This window comes from Sarcophilus harrisii, chromosome 1 (assembly GCF_902635505.1).
Source record: "Sarcophilus harrisii chromosome 1, mSarHar1.11, whole genome shotgun sequence".
Taxonomy (NCBI): domain Eukaryota; kingdom Metazoa; phylum Chordata; class Mammalia; order Dasyuromorphia; family Dasyuridae; genus Sarcophilus; species Sarcophilus harrisii.
In genome coordinates, this window is record NC_045426.1 from 578742301 (window position 1) to 578758272 (window position 15972).

Consider the following 15972-nt stretch of genomic DNA (forward strand, 5'->3'; position numbering starts at 1 on the left):
TGTTATAAATAATGACTTACATTCAGTTCATTATGCTGTCTATGTAACAATTTTAATTAAGCTGTTACTCATTTTTACATTGATACTTAAAAGACTTACTGAATTCTCTAAGCTTAAAAATGTCAGGAATAGAAGAAAAATGAGAGTTCAATTTAAAACAATAAATATTTAAGTGACTTCTTCATGCAAGTTACCAAACATGGTACTGTTGAGTTGAATCAATGTTCAAAAAGACAATAACACAGAATTTTAAATGAATTAAATTTGAGTATTTTCTCCAAAGTCTATTTACAGGATTTTTATCACTTTATACTTTGTTAAAAAATAACATTCCTGACATTGAAAATCAAATGTCAAGGAAAATTTATTAAAGAAGAATTTTAAGGAATCGTCTTAATGTTTCTGACCAGAAGCAGTCCCCATCCTCTTTGGGAAGAAGGAGCACTGAGTACTGAAATGGGAGAACCTTTATACTTGCTCATGTGATGCAGCTCCTCCCTTCAGAAAACGGATTGGTCCTATTTATCTGGGTTACATTCTTTCTGATATACCCACTACATGTTTCCCCTTAATATGTATAAAACATGCTCCCCCTCTCATCAGTCATCTTATATTCAATAATGGTGGAACATTCCTCTAGAGTGTGTTAATATTCAGTTAGCCTATTAAGGAGGTAGCAGTAGTGATTTGGCCAAATCAGGCCACTGACCCCAACTAGTTTGAGTTAGATGGGCTATTAAGTTTGTGGTTTTGTCAAAACCACAAGTCTTTCTGATTAGCTGAATCCACCTGTGCCTTCCTACCCGCTTCTCCCCCCCATTTCTTATTTGCTCAAGGCTTCTATTGATCACTTAATTGTTCTGTGAAATCTAATCTTCCTTAACCTCTCACATTCTGAAAACCTCTTGGTCAGTGGTACCCACTATCTCAATCCCACATTACCTCTTGTGATACTGGAAACCCAACTTTTTGGCATTTTTGAAAATTATTAATTTGGGGAATCTTGATTATTATATTTGAATATAGAGATATCTGATATATCTGGAAAGAGCACTAGATTACCATGTAGAAGACTTCAGCCCTATTCTTAGCTTTATCAATAATTGTTATACAATGATTATCAGTAAATCATTGTATAACAATTAGCCTCATTGGTTCTCAATTTGCTTTCAGCAGCATTTCCAGTAGACCATAAGTTTCATGAAGGCAAGACATGTTTGTGCTAGGTTATGGGACTCTATCCAGAGGGAGCACCGAGATCACCTTTGGTGCACAATAAGTTTTCTGCCCCCTTACAGAAATGCCCTCCTTGAGCAAGGAGCAATAATTTGTGATCATGGGAATGGGTGAGCCTGAGGGTCACAGCCCATGACTTGGAAATAGGGATGCCTTGACAAGTCCTCTCATCTGTGAGTGAGTTGCTGAATTGCTGGATTGACTCTCCTCCCATTGGCAGATACCACACATAGGCAAAGTCCACATACTGCTTCTCTGAATGATGATTGGGGATTGCCTATTGTTCATGCACTGATCATACTGCAAAAATATATCAACAAGGCTGTATCACATAATGAACTGAAACTTTTTTCACACTCTGAGTCTCCATCTTCATTTGCCTCTAAAATCAAAGGGCTCATATGCTTTGAGCTCTTATGACAGTTGGAACAACTGATATTTGTATCCTTAACTACATAACAGATTACACGAAGTAGGTATTTAGTATTTTTTAAACTTAGTTATTCACTTTGAAGATGACTAGATTATAATTTTATCAAAATCTTTTCTTAATGGTTCTTCAATCTCCCTCTTTCCTCATAAAATGAAAACAATTAAGTCGGGAAGTTCTTAACCTGGGGTTTGTCAGTTTGTTTGATTCAAATTAATTTTAATAACTATTTCAGTGTGATTGATTTCTTTTATAACTGTGTATTTTAGTTATGGACATGTACTAATGTGATTCTGAAAAGGTATACATTGGTCTGCCACAGTGCCAGAAGGATCTATGCAAGGGTGTATTGGAGCCAGCAAGTATCATCTATGCTGATTATATAAGCATTTAGTCTTTGGACAATGGAAAATCAGGGCTTAATCAATTGTTTTGTGAGTTGTTTAGATTTAAGAAAGCAATAGAGAAAAAGATACTAATGCAGGTTAACTTAAATGTATGTTTGGTACATTTTGGAAAGCTGGTTGTTAAACTTTATTTCCAGCAAACCTTTAGGTGCATGACAAAAAAGAAAGTTTGTGTTGAATGACTAGTTAGGTCATTTTTAGTGCTGACATTCAATACTTCTATAGTATACTTATGTAGTTGTTCAGTTGTATTCAACTCTTCATGACCCCATTTTTGGCATTAACTTTGGCAAAAGATATTGTAGACTTTTGCCATTTCCTTTCCCAGCTCATTTTACAGAGAAGGAAACTCGGGCAAAAAGGGTTAAGTGACTTGCCCACATTCACAGAGCTAGTGTGTGATGCTAGATTTAACTCAGGAAGATGAGTCTTCCTGACTGCAGGCCCTGGGGTCCGGATAATGAATCTTAAACCTCCCCAACTTTACATAATTATGGAAAGCATATCATACAATAGGTAGAATGTACCAGTGACTCATTCCCACTACTATATGCAATCAAAGAATATTCCTTAAATCTGATAATTAAATCAGAGAAAAATGAGTAGAGATAACTTACTTTTGACAAGATGAATGTTTTTCTTTATTTCCCCCTTAAGAATAAAGCATAGACCAAAATCTTAAGGAGTGATCAACTTGGACTCAGGGAGATTTGAGTTCAGATCCTATTAACAGCATTTATTGTGTTACCTTAGGTGATTTTTCTTAAATACTATCTGTGAAATGGAAATGATAATAATAGCACTTACTTCCTAAGTGTTATTGGGAGGATCAAATTAAATAAGGCATTTTATGTTTATTATTGTTATTATTACTATTAGTTATTATCCCCATTGTAAAAAATATCACCATCCAGTAGATATAGATTATCTTAACACTTTTCCAAATCTGGCTAGTTCTAAAATTTAACTGGGCATATCTATATAATGTGCTTAATTTGAGGTATGACTCAAATGAGCAGACTAATGACTAATTCACTGCAATCATTATGATACTGCTACCCATATTAATAATAGAGATTTACCAAATAGGTGTTAACTCTGCTGGAACGTGAATTGTCTTAGAATTTCTCTTCACAAGGGCCAGCGGAGTATTCTGCAGACATTAATGAATTTTATTTCCGGTGAGATGATCACTGGATGGGTTATAACATTTTAAGTTTTTGAAGGTTTTTCCTTTCTATTTGACATCAACACTGAAACAGTTGGAAGTCAGTGACTTTGACAACCAAAATTACATTTTAAATTTATAATTTGCATCCCTTTTCTCTGCCAATAATTATTATTCAGTTGCCTAAATTTATTTTAATTCCAATCCAGGGTCTCTTTCTGTAAGACTGAAGAGGAATAGATATTCTGGATTTAAACAAACACAATTGCATTTTATTTTAGAAATTATTTTTTATTTGAGAGGAATTATTTTTCAAAAGAATCTTAGATGGAATTTGAATAGCCAATTTTTATGCACATTTGTCAGCTCATGATTTATCATTTTATCTTAAAGGTTTTCCCCTTTACATGTGTCATGGGATTTTACAGTTGGGAAAGACCTTAGCAATTATCAGTTCCAACATCCTCATTTTACAGATAAGAAAACTAAGACATAGAGATTAAGTAACCTATTAAAGGCCCCATGGAGACTATATGTTTTGTACAAACTCCTGTCCACCAAATCTATCTATTTTGTGATGACTACTTGGCAACTTATATCTCTCGTTCATTTGTTATTTGTTCTTTGCTCCCAAGAGTACCATGACATCAGGAAGGTGATGTCATGACATGAAAGTGAGTTGCATTTGAGTAAGGAAGGGCTGTGCAAGGTCACCAATCTTATTTTCTCCTCCAGAGCTATCTGGGTCCAGGAGCAATATACAGATCAAGACAGTTGGAGATGGTCCTCAATAATCATCTAAATAGTGCCCACTAAGTGCTAGATTCTAGGAATATATTGGAAACTAGGAAAGTAGCTGGTGAGTTATGTTGCCTTTTTGTATGCCTTTCCAATTGGTTTTCAAAATGAAGTTAAGGGACAATTGTCAAAGCTTAATCTTTATTTTAAAGAAATTTTTTTTAAGCATTTTTTAAAATGAGTTTTTTTTTTTAACTCAAAAGTCACTATATGCCTAGCCATATAACGTATTGTTCTCTATGACTATGGACAATTCAAAATCTGAGCTTCGATTTCTTTATCTGCAAAATGGAATCAATAATATTCATACTACCTACCTGGGACCATGACATCAAAGAGGTGATGCTATAACATTCAAGTAAATTGGATTTAAGTGAGAGAGGACTGTGCAAATTCACTAACCTTACTTTCTTCTCCAGAGCTCTCTGGGTCCAGTGGCAAGAGAAGAATCGGGACAACTGGAGATGGCCCCAAATAATCATTTCAATAGTGCCTACTAAGTGCTAGATTCTAGAGATACACTGGAAACTAGGAAGATAGCTAGTGAGTTATATTTTCCAACTGATTTTCAAAATGAATTTAAGGAATAATTATCAAAGCTTAATCTTTGTTTGAAAGAAATTTTCTTTATACATTTAAAAAAATAATTCAAAGGCACTATATGGTTAGCCATAATATATTGTTATTTTGATTAACCTGAAGTTAAGAGGAAAAAACAATGTCTGAAATAATGTTGGGTTTAAAATTCCAGCTCAATATGACTATGGATAATTCAAAAACCGAGCCTCGGTTTATCTGCAAAATGGGATCAATAATATTCATACTATCTTCTTGGGGGGGAGCATGAAGAAGATACTTCATAAAGTCTTGTATAAATATGAACTGTTTATGTGAATTGGATTGTTTAAGCTCCTCGGCTTGTCTTTCATTTGGTTCAAGGTTGTGAGTTGAGAATGGAGCACTAGAAACTGAAGAGAGCACATGTTAGGGCATGGCACCACTTGAATTAGAGAACAGAAGGTGCATTTATTTATATATCGAAACAACAATGTCAAAAAACAGGGGAGTGTGTGGTGCCACAGGAACATTTTGTAAATACAAGAGGCACAGTTTGTACATGAAGTTCTAAAATAGGAAAAAGCTAAAATGTAACTGAACATGAAGGAGATAAATAGCCTTTGTTTTTCTTTCACTTTTAGGGAAGGGAAGGTCATTATATAACCTATACTTTCAAGTTGTTACCATCTAATTAGTTTTTTAAATTGAATTTTATTTTCAGCTCTAAATTCTTTTCCTTCACCCTTCCTCCATCGAAAAAGCAAGAAAAACAAGACCCATTACAAATATGTATAGTTAAATAAAACAAATTCCATGTCCAAAATTCCATAGCCATGTTTTCTCCTCCGTTTCAAAGTATTCCTCATTTGTACTCTTGAGTCCACCAGCCCTTTATCTGAAAATGGCTAGCATGTTTCATTATGAAGCTTCTGAAATTGTGGTTGGTCATTTTGTATTGATTGGAGCTCTTTAGACTTCAAAGTTGCTCTGCACTATTGCTGATAAATTGTATATTGTGTTCTGCTTCTGTTTATTTCACTTTGGATCAATTCATAAAATTCTTCCCACTCTCTCATCAGTGCAATGTTCCATCACATTCATGTACCATAACTTGTTCAGCTATTCCCCAATTGATGAATACTCCTTCGATTTCTAATTCTTTATGATATAAATATTTTTATATATACGAGCCCCTTTCCTCTTTTTAAAAACTTTTTAGTGTATAGACTTCATTTAATCAGTTCTTATACTTAATAGTAAATAATAATAATAATAATTAGCATTTTAAGATTTGCAAAGCAAATATTATGTCTTTTGATCCTCACAACAATCCTAGGGTGTAGGTGTTATTATTATCCCCATTTTATGGATAAGTAAGCTGTGGCAGACAGGTGAATTGATTTGCCCAGTCACAAAGCTAATAAATATATAAGGTTTTCCTGACTTAGTGACAAGCATTTTTTCTACTAGCTACTATTGTACCTAGTTGATCTTTATTTTTGTTCAATAAATAGATTGTAAGTTTCTTGAAGGCAGCAGCTGTGGGTTTTTTGTTTTTTTTTTTATAATTTGTTTCATATTTTGGCCAAAAATTTGTTGAATTTTGTTGAATTGATTTGAGTTGTTCTAATAGGGGATTTGGTTTTTTAGAGGTGCTAGGTCTTTATTTCTTTTTAGTAGTAGAATTTTCTTCCCAGTGCTTTTAGATCTTTAGCTCTTCTATAACTTTCTCCAAATCCCTGCATGTTTATCTGCTACACTGATTATTTCTATCACAACCTTTTAGACTAAATTAGGGAGTACTAAAGAGTCTTATGATCCACAGGAGACTACTGAATTTTCTGAATTTTTATTCTTTTATTTGCAATTGTTTAAAAAGGATAGAGTAAGTACATGTCACTATCCAAGTCGTGTGTGAAAATTTCACTAAGTGATTAGAAGTCATCTCTGGTGTTTATTGATTGTTCTTACCATTTGATGGAAATTTAATCTCCCACCACCTTTGTCTGGACAATTTGACAAAGGGACCATTAATCATAGTCATCTCTGAGATCATGGGAACCCCAAATATAATCAGTGAATTGTGGGTGTGTAGTAAGGAGCTGGAATTAGGGAAACTGAAGTTAAAACTGGGAATGCAGGATAGATAACAAAGTATGAGAACAACTTAAATCCAGAGAAAGACCCAGAAGCCAGAAACTGGGAAGTAAGTATTTTGCATATTTGCAGGTTCAGATACTGGGAAGAATAGGCAAGTTTCCTTGCAAGAAGTAAAAGACTAAGTGATAACAAAGATGCAGCATAGATTTCAGAAAGGCCTGGAGGGACTTACACGAATTGATGCTGAGTGAAATGAGCAGGACCAGGAGATCATTATATACTTCAACAAAAATACTATATGATGACCAGTTCTGATGGACCAGGCCATCCTCAGCAACGAGATCAACCAAATCATTTCCAATGGAGCAATAATGAACTGAACCAGCTATGCTCAGAAAAAGAACTCTGGGAGATGACTAAAAACCATTACATTGAATTCCCAATCCCTATATTTATGCCCACATGCATTTTTGATTTCCTTCACAAGCTAATTGTACAATATTTCAGAGTCTGATTCTTTTTGTACAGCAAAATAACGTTTTGGTCATGTATACTTATTGTGTATCTAATTTATATTTTAATGTACTTAACATCTACTGGTCATCCTGCCATCTGGGGGTGGGGGTGGGGGGTAAGAGGTGAAAAAATGGAACAAAAGGTTTGGCAATTATTAATGCTGTAAAGTTACCCATGCATATATCCTGTAAATAAAAGGCTATTAAATAAATAAAATAAAAAAAAAGATGCAGCATAGTTGGTCCAGATTTGAGATTATTTTTGATTGAAAACAACTGAACATCAACCAAAAAATGAGACTCAAGAGAGATTAAATTATTGATTGAACAATTAATTGAATGACTTATCTAGGGTTACAATATCTGAGGCAGGATTATAATAATATCCAGATCTTCCTGACTCCAAGTTTAGACTTCATCTACAACTTTGTCATTGCTATCTGAAATGTTTAAAGGCATCTCAGGGGGCTTCGAATTACAGGAAACTTACTATACTCAACTCTTAAATATCTCTTGTATTGGGGAATTTATTTCTTATATTGAGCTGAAATCTGCTTCTCATCATCTTTCATCTATTATTCCCAGTTCTTTTTGAAATCAAGTACACCTAACATAGACATCCATCACAGGTTACAAAGATTTGCCATTTATTATGTGAAATAGCTCAGGGACTTAACCAAATGAGGCAGAATCATACTAATTAAGCAATTTGCTTTTGGGGGAAATGACTTATAAGGTCTCAGGGGAGTAGAGGAACAGAAGTGGGGAGTGAAGGGAGGCAGCATGTAGGAAATAAGGGGAGGAATCCGGAAGGAATTTGGTTATCTGAGGTTAGAGTACTAACAATGGAAAGCCAATTACCTTCACATTATTCTATTCTAACAATACAATCTTGATAATAGAAACGGGATAGACTTTTTTTTTAAGCAAAAACTGAAAATAAACTGATTTAAAGTTCATATCACTTTATCCCTTCATTTTGATCCATAACTCAACTAATGTCTTCATTTATCCTATGCTTATCTTAAAGTTTCAGAAAGTGAAGTGAGCCTTTCTTTCAAAAACTAAGCTTGAACTAAGCCTCCTTTCCTCCTGCCTCCCCTCAGTCCTTGCTTCATTGATCATTCATTTGCTCTTAATTTGAATCTTTCCCCCTCAACTGGCTCCTTTCCCACTGCCTACAGATAAAAATTCTTCTTATCTTTGGAGGAGAAAAAACAACCCTCTTGATTGCACCACCCTCTAACATTCTTATTCTTCCACTTCATTGCTAACCATCTAGAAAAGCTGTCTGCCCCTCCCACTTAGTTCTCAGATCCCCACAATTTGAATTCCATTCCTATCATCCTACAGAAACACCTCTTAGGTCTCCAGGAGCCTTTGTTTAGTTCTTACTTCTTGGGCCCTTTCTCAGTTTGTCAATGTTAACTACTGACTTGCTCTTGATATTCTTCCTTCCTTTGGCTTCTCTGATGCTATTGCCTCTTAGTTCTCCTTCTGCCTGTCTGAGTACTCTCTTTACTCCTCACTGGGTCATCTTCCTCTTTATGGCCACTAAATTTGGGTATTTCCCAAGCCTCTTTCCTCAACCCTCTTCTCTTTTCTCTATTTATACTTGGCTGCTTTAGAGTCCTAACCTCCTTGCACATGGACCAAAGTTATTAGGTATGATCTCATTCTTGAATTCCCATCCCACATCTGAGTATCTTGTAGATGTCTTAAATGAAACATATATCAAAATGCAGGAGCCATTTTTCTACTTAAAATGGCTTTTGTTCCCAATTTCTTTTGTTTGTACTACTATCCTTCCACTTGTCCAAGTTCAAAACTAAACGATCATTTTTAAGTTTCTAAGTCCTATCCATTTTCCTCTTACAATATCCTTGCTTCATTCCAGCTCCACTGTCAACACTCAAGTTCTCATCATCACTGGACAGAACTAGCCTTTTAACTGATAACTGTTTCCATCCTTCATACAGCTATCAAGATAATCATCTTGATGTACTAACCATGCCCACTTACTTTCTCAAAAATCATCAGTAGCTAATAAAATGCAAGCTCTATGGCCTGGGATATTTCATCATTTAGGTCCAACTTATTAGACTACTTGCCTTTATTTAATCTCTGTTCTAGTCAAATTGGTCTACTAGTTTTTCCGTGTTGAATTATTTTTTACTCTCTCATGTCTTGAACACAATGCAGCATTTTATTAAATATCTGCTCTAATCAAGGCACTTAACAAGAATTTATATGGAAAAATTAAATATTTTACCTTCTGAAACACAACTGCTTGGGAAAGACACATTGTTGTTTTGGTGAATTATATAAAATTAAGTTGTAACAGTTCTTTTTTTTTTTTTTTTTTTTGGCTGTCTTTGATTACTCCCTATTTGGAAATATATTCATGCTTTGTTATGCATTCATGTTTGCTTACTCTCATGTATTCATTTATATTTGAGTATAAAGCTGTATTCGTTCTTATTTGTTTAAAATTTAAAATCTTCCTACTGAGATGAATTGGATTGGTTTCTTAAAGGTTTCAGTGACTTTTACATTAATGTCTTTCTGTACTAGTTCTTTGTTTGGGATTACAAAGGAGAACAACAGTCTTGATTAGTTTCAATCAGCAAGCATTTTGACATAATGACTATAAAATTGTCACATTTCAAGATCATACAGTACTAATGACTGTATTCAAATTAGACATGTTGTCTTAAGCACACACACACACACATACTATAGACTATATATATAGATGATTGGTCATCCTATTGTGTTAGACTCTTCACTTTCATTGATTTGTGAGGGGGAAAAAAAGCTGGATTTCCTTGAATGCCTTGTTTGTTAATTTATAAACCATCTCATATGAGAGGCACTTTGGAGAAGTGTCACACTTTGTGGGTAATGGGAATGATATAAGGAAAGAACAAAGATTGGAGGGAAAAGGAAAATAATTGAACCCAGACATTTGTTGAGTCCTATATCTTTCTGCTAATTTTACAAGGCTTTGTTAGAGATACAAAATTATCGAGGTAGCATTTTACCAATCACTTTGTTTTACAAAGGGCTTTCATATTTATCATCTCATTTGATCCTTGTATCATCCCTGGAAAGTAAATAGTGTGCATGTTATCCAAATTAGGGGAAGTCAAGTGGTTATTGTAGATAGTGTTGGGCCTGTACTCAGTAAGATCTGAATTCAAATCTGGTCACTTACTAGCTATGTGATTGTAGGCAAGTCACTCAATCCAGTTTACCTTAGTTTCCTCATCTGTAAAATAATCTGGAGAAGGGAATGGCAAACCACTTGAGTATCTTTGCCAAGAAAACCCCAAATAGGGTCATGAAGTGTAATGCCACAGTCTCCTTGAATTACCTTACCTCAGGCTATCATACCACCCTTCCCTCTTGATCATTAGAATAATTGATAAGGACAAAAGATCTTATGTTTGAAAATATCAGATGCTGCTCCCCAACCCAATCTATTAAAATATCAGACACTTTACTCCATTAGAATATCAGATAACTTTCCCATCTCCCAGTGCCTTCCCATTATGTCGTCCTTACCCGCTCCCCATTATGTCATTGTTTCTGTCACCCAATAAAGAATCTCTATATCCCACATTCAATACTGGATACTTGAAGATGAGAGTCCGATCCAATCAATTGATTTATTCTCCAATAAATTAAATTATCGTAACTCTCTAACCTCTATCTTACCTCAGTTTCTCTAGCATTACAGAAGAGTTGGGAAATATTGAAGTAACTGAACAATTATACCCATTTTACAGATGAGACAATTCTAAACTCTAATTCTTCTTTCCACCTCTCTACCTCTCCGCCCCCCCCCCCCAATAGCCTTTCACCCTTACTAGTTTCATTTCCCCTTCTCCTGGCCCCCAAACTCTTCAGTTCAGGAACCATGAACCATGATCAAAATAATTCTCCAATGTTTCTTTTACCATTCAAGGAAATTTCTGGGCTAAGTTGCTCTTCCTTGGCCAGCATTGGCAATATGTGTTGTTTCTCTCTTTAAAATATAAACTCCTTGAGGGCAGAAATAACCTTTGCTTTTACATTTGTATCTGTAGTGCTTAGCATAGCATAGTGCTTTTATACATTGTAATGTTTAATACATACTTTCTCAGAAATGGTGTCTCTTATTCAAGGTCTTAACAGCTAATAAGCAGGAGAGCCAGGACTTTAATGGAATCTCCAGCTTTAATGTTGTTTCCCAGTAAAGCACAAGCCCCTCAAAGAGCTTACAGCTAACTCACATGAGTTAGAAACATAAGACCATGACAAATAGAATTACAAAATCTTAGATTTTGAATGAACCTAATAGATAAATGTTATCTGTCCTCCTCTTCCTCCTCTTTCTTCACCAGTCCCACCATCATAAATTCTTTGAGGCTAGCATCAATGTCATTTCTTTTCATTCTTCAGACTCCAAAAGGCATTCTGCAAAGTTCTGAGCACATAACATCCAGTAAATAATCATTAAATGAATAAACCAATGAATATTTAAAGAAATATAGTTTTATCACATGCAGCTGGTTGGCACAGTGGATTGAACACTGGACCCAGAGTCAGGAATTTCTGAGCTCAAATTCAGACACTTTCTGACTGGTCGAGTTATTTAACTTGTTTGCCCCAGTTTTCTCATCAGATGGGGGGAAAATAATACTAATTCCCACTTTCCAAGATTGTTGTGAGAATAAAATTTAAAAATATTTGTAGAGTGCTTCACAAATGTTAAAGTGCTATATAAATGCTAATTATATAGTATTTCCTGCTATATAATTTCTTGCCATAATGGCTTTCTGAGTGGATGCAGACTGTTTCATCCCAATGTACTTGCTCCAGAAAAACCTTGAAAAGTTCACACCAGACTGAATACAGATCTTTCATGACACAGTGTTATAGATCTCAGAGTCTAGGTCTGAGTGATCTACTCAATGAAAAACTACAATGACTTTTCCCACCTGAGAACTGCATAAAAAATCAGCCAGAGTTCAATAGTTAATAGGAAAGGACCACATGGATGTCAAAAATGGTATCTATTTAGCCTTTAAGACTTTATATTCAGGGGGAGAAAGAATGGAAGATTCCCTTGTGGAAACCCCAAGGTGGTCAGAAAGCTCTAGGGAAAGGAGAGACCTTATTAGTCCTGGAGAGCAGCAGTGGGCCAGCCCAGTACTGACCAATGTAGTGTTAGATTGCTCTGAGCTAGACTGAGCTCTCTAACACTGTCATAAAACATTGGAGAGAGCCCTGAAGATGTAGCATTCTGAACCAGACAGTTTATTACTCACAGACATGCAAGTATGCAAATCACCTGCCCTTTAGTCCCATGAGTAATCAGGAGTTGGTAACTTGGGCATCCTGGAAGATGTGTATCCTTGGTCAATAGTGAAATATTGTGTTTTCACCTATATAGAGATTTATAGTAGATTCATAAGGATTGAGTAAGAGGGGGATATTAGGGCCAATCAGAGAATGACCTGGAAAGCAACTCCTTTCCCACCCCACCCCCCTAAGGGCATCATGATTAGGACAATTTGCCAACCTTCCCTAAATAATCTGGGGAACATTGCATTCTTTGCCTAAATGAAGCTGACTAAATGAGTATTGTTGTTCAGTCCTTTCATTTGGAGTTTTCATGGCAAAGATACTAGAGTGATTGGTCATTTTCTTCTCCAGCTCATTTTATAGATGAGGAAATGGAGGCAAACAGAGTTAAGTGACTGGCCCAGGGTCCCCACAGCTAGTGGGTATGGCCAGATTTGAACTTCAAACCTCTTGACCCCAGGGCCAGCACTCTGTGGTCAAATAGGCCAATCTTTATAGTGGTCAGTAAGAACAGTTAACTCAGAGAAGTTAAAGGGATTGGTTTAATGACCTAAAAATAGTAAGTCACTGAATTGGGAGGTGAACCTAAGACATCTGACCATTTAAATATTAAAGCTGTCTCCCTTACTCCACAAAAGTGTTTCTCTTAAATCTTTGACCTTAAAGACCATTTGGACCGTGTGGCTTCAAAAGATTGAGGAGACAGTGTAGTATAGAAGAAAGATCACAGACTCTGGAGTCTGATGATTTGGTTTCAAATTCTGTGTATAGTTCAATACCTATATGAATCACTTAATTTCCATTGATGTTCATTTCTTCATCTGGAAAGTGAAAGGTTACATTAGAAGGATTCCGAGTTTCCTTGCAATATGTATTCTATCTATGATCCTTTGAGTAAAAAAGCAAAGGAAAAAAGTCAGGATTTCACTGATTTCTTGCTTAGGAATTTTATTCTTCTGTTAAAAAAAAATTTCAATAACTCCCTGTTGCTTCATGGATACAACTGGAATAGGTAGATATGTTTGACATTTAAAGTATTCTATAATTCTTTTCCAAGCATCTTTCAAGGCTTAGTACATATTGCTCTCCATCATGAATTCAACATTCCAACCAAGTTGGTAACTTGATGTTCCCCATATATAATATCTCATCACTCTATGCTATGCCTTTGTAGAAGCTGAGCCCCATTCTTAGGATGCCTGCCCTCCTTCCTTACAGCTGACTGTTGGGATCATAGTTTCTTTCAAAACATAGTTTGATTCAATTCAATAAACATTAAGTACCTACTATGTGCCAGGCACTCTGTTAAGCAGAGTGGACAAAAGATAGTCCCTACCTTCAAGGAGTTTACAATCTAATGGAGGAGACAACATGCAAAATGCACACACACAGAGCAAGTTACATCTAAGAAAAAAAAGGAAATAATTAAAAGAAAGCACTGGAATTTAAGAAAGTTAGGGAAGGCTTAGTCTAGGAGGTAGAATTTTAGTTGGAATTTAAAGGAAATCAGGGAATTCAGTTTTAAAGTCAATTTCTCAAAAAAGACCTCTTCTACTTCCCACAGTCAGTACTCTCTGCTACTTTGTATTTATTTTGCATCTATATTGATATTTACTTGCTTTGCATACATTTGTATTTACTTATCTGTATAGATGATGCTTTCTCTCAGTAACCTCTTGAGGACAGGAACTGTTTTAATTTTTGTTTATGCATTTCCAGAAATTAGCACTTAGTACAGTGCCCTGAATCTTGTAGGTGCTTATTAATGCTTGTTCTGTTGAATTAACCTGAAGTCGCGTTCTACTTAACTTAATTCCCTTAGTCTCTAGAAAATGTTCCCTTTCCAGAGAATAAAATAAGTTTGATGCAGACATCTTCATTGGCAATCATGGATAGTTGAGATTTTCAGTCCATCAAGTCATAGTTTCTTTTTCTAGCTCCTCCTTCTAGTTGCATCACTTATTTTAGCTGAAAAGTTGATTTATACCTGATGTTTTTTTTTTTTTTTATATTTGATGAGTTAATTCCTATAATTTATATCCTCAGGGTTGTAATTGGACTAAGAACTTACCACAGAAATATTGGGCAGTGGTGCAATAGGATGTATTCGATGCACTGGCACTTGGTCTTAGGAATGGTTTATCCCTATTTTTCCCATTTCATGGGGAAGAGTAATTGAACTTTTTTTAAGGTTAATATTAAAGCCAGAAAATGGACTGTTTAGATAGCACAATGTGTAGAGGTCTGGATTTGAAATAAGGAAGACCTAAGGTCAAATATTAGCTTTGACATTTATCTGTGTAACCTTGGGCAAGTCATATACCTCTCTCAGCTTCAGTTTCTTTACTATACACACACACACACACACACACACACACAAATATACATATAGTATGTAATATATACTATACTACAGTAGCATCTATAAAGGTTGTTGTAAAGGATCAAATGAGATAATATTTGAAAAATGCTTCTCTGGCCTTAAAGTGATATAAAAATACTAGTTCTTTTTATTATAATAACTACTATGAGCTTGTTCTTAGTATGTTCTTCTTTCTTTTTTCTCTTTTTTCTCTTTTTCTCTTTCTTTCTCTTTTTCTCTTTCTTTTTTTCCTCTTTCTTTTTTTCTCTTTCTTTCTCTTTTTTCTTTTTTTCTCTTTCTTTTTTCTTTCTTTCTTTTTTCTCTTTCTTTCTTTTTTTCTCTTTCTTTTTTCTCTTTCTTTTTTTCCTCTTTCTTTCTTTTCTCTTTCTTTCTTTTTTTCCTCTTTCTTTCTTTCTTTTTTTTCTCTTTCTTTCTTTCTTTTTGCTAAGGTAATTGGGATTAAGTGACTTGCCCGGGGTCATACAGCTAGGAAGTGTTAAGTGTCTGAGACCAAACTTAAACTCAGGTCCTCCTGACTTCAGGGCTGGTGCTCTATATGCTGTGCCACCTAGCTTCCCTCTTAGTGTGTTTCTCAAAAATAATGTTTTGCCTTCCCCCCTCTTTTCCCATTGTAGATCATCAATGCTGTGGTACTTCTGATCCTATTAAGCGCCATGGCTGATCCAGATCAGTATCATTTAACCAATTCTGACCTAGGAGGTGACTTTGAATTCATGGATGATGCCAGTAAGTACACTTAATAACCATTGTGGGCATTTGTGGGTTGTTTCTTTTTAAGTATTTGCTTATGAGTTGAGATTCAGGATAGAGTTTTAACTGCTAATAAAATATTCTGTGCTTGAATTGAACAAGTTAAAAATGTTGCTTAATGCTCCATTTAGAAGACTCCTAGTAATTTTCTTCATGCCTTCACCTCTTATGTGTTTACATGAAGATAACATATATACTTAAGTTGATTCACTGCCTTCCCTTATACTCCCATTTGAGTAAGTTTTATACTTTCATCTCGCCATGCAGATCAAATT

General features: G+C 35.1%; 1 protein-coding gene across 1 annotated transcript in view; it reads left to right on the forward strand.

Moving 5' to 3' along the window:
- LAPTM4B (lysosomal protein transmembrane 4 beta) overlaps positions 1–15972 on the forward strand; it is a 106008-nt gene that overhangs the window by 12376 nt on the left and 77660 nt on the right. The window contains exon 2 of the mRNA XM_031947022.1: positions 15562–15673. Coding sequence (XP_031802882.1) covers positions 15562–15673 — 112 coding nt within the window. The remainder of the gene's footprint in view (positions 1–15561; positions 15674–15972) is intronic.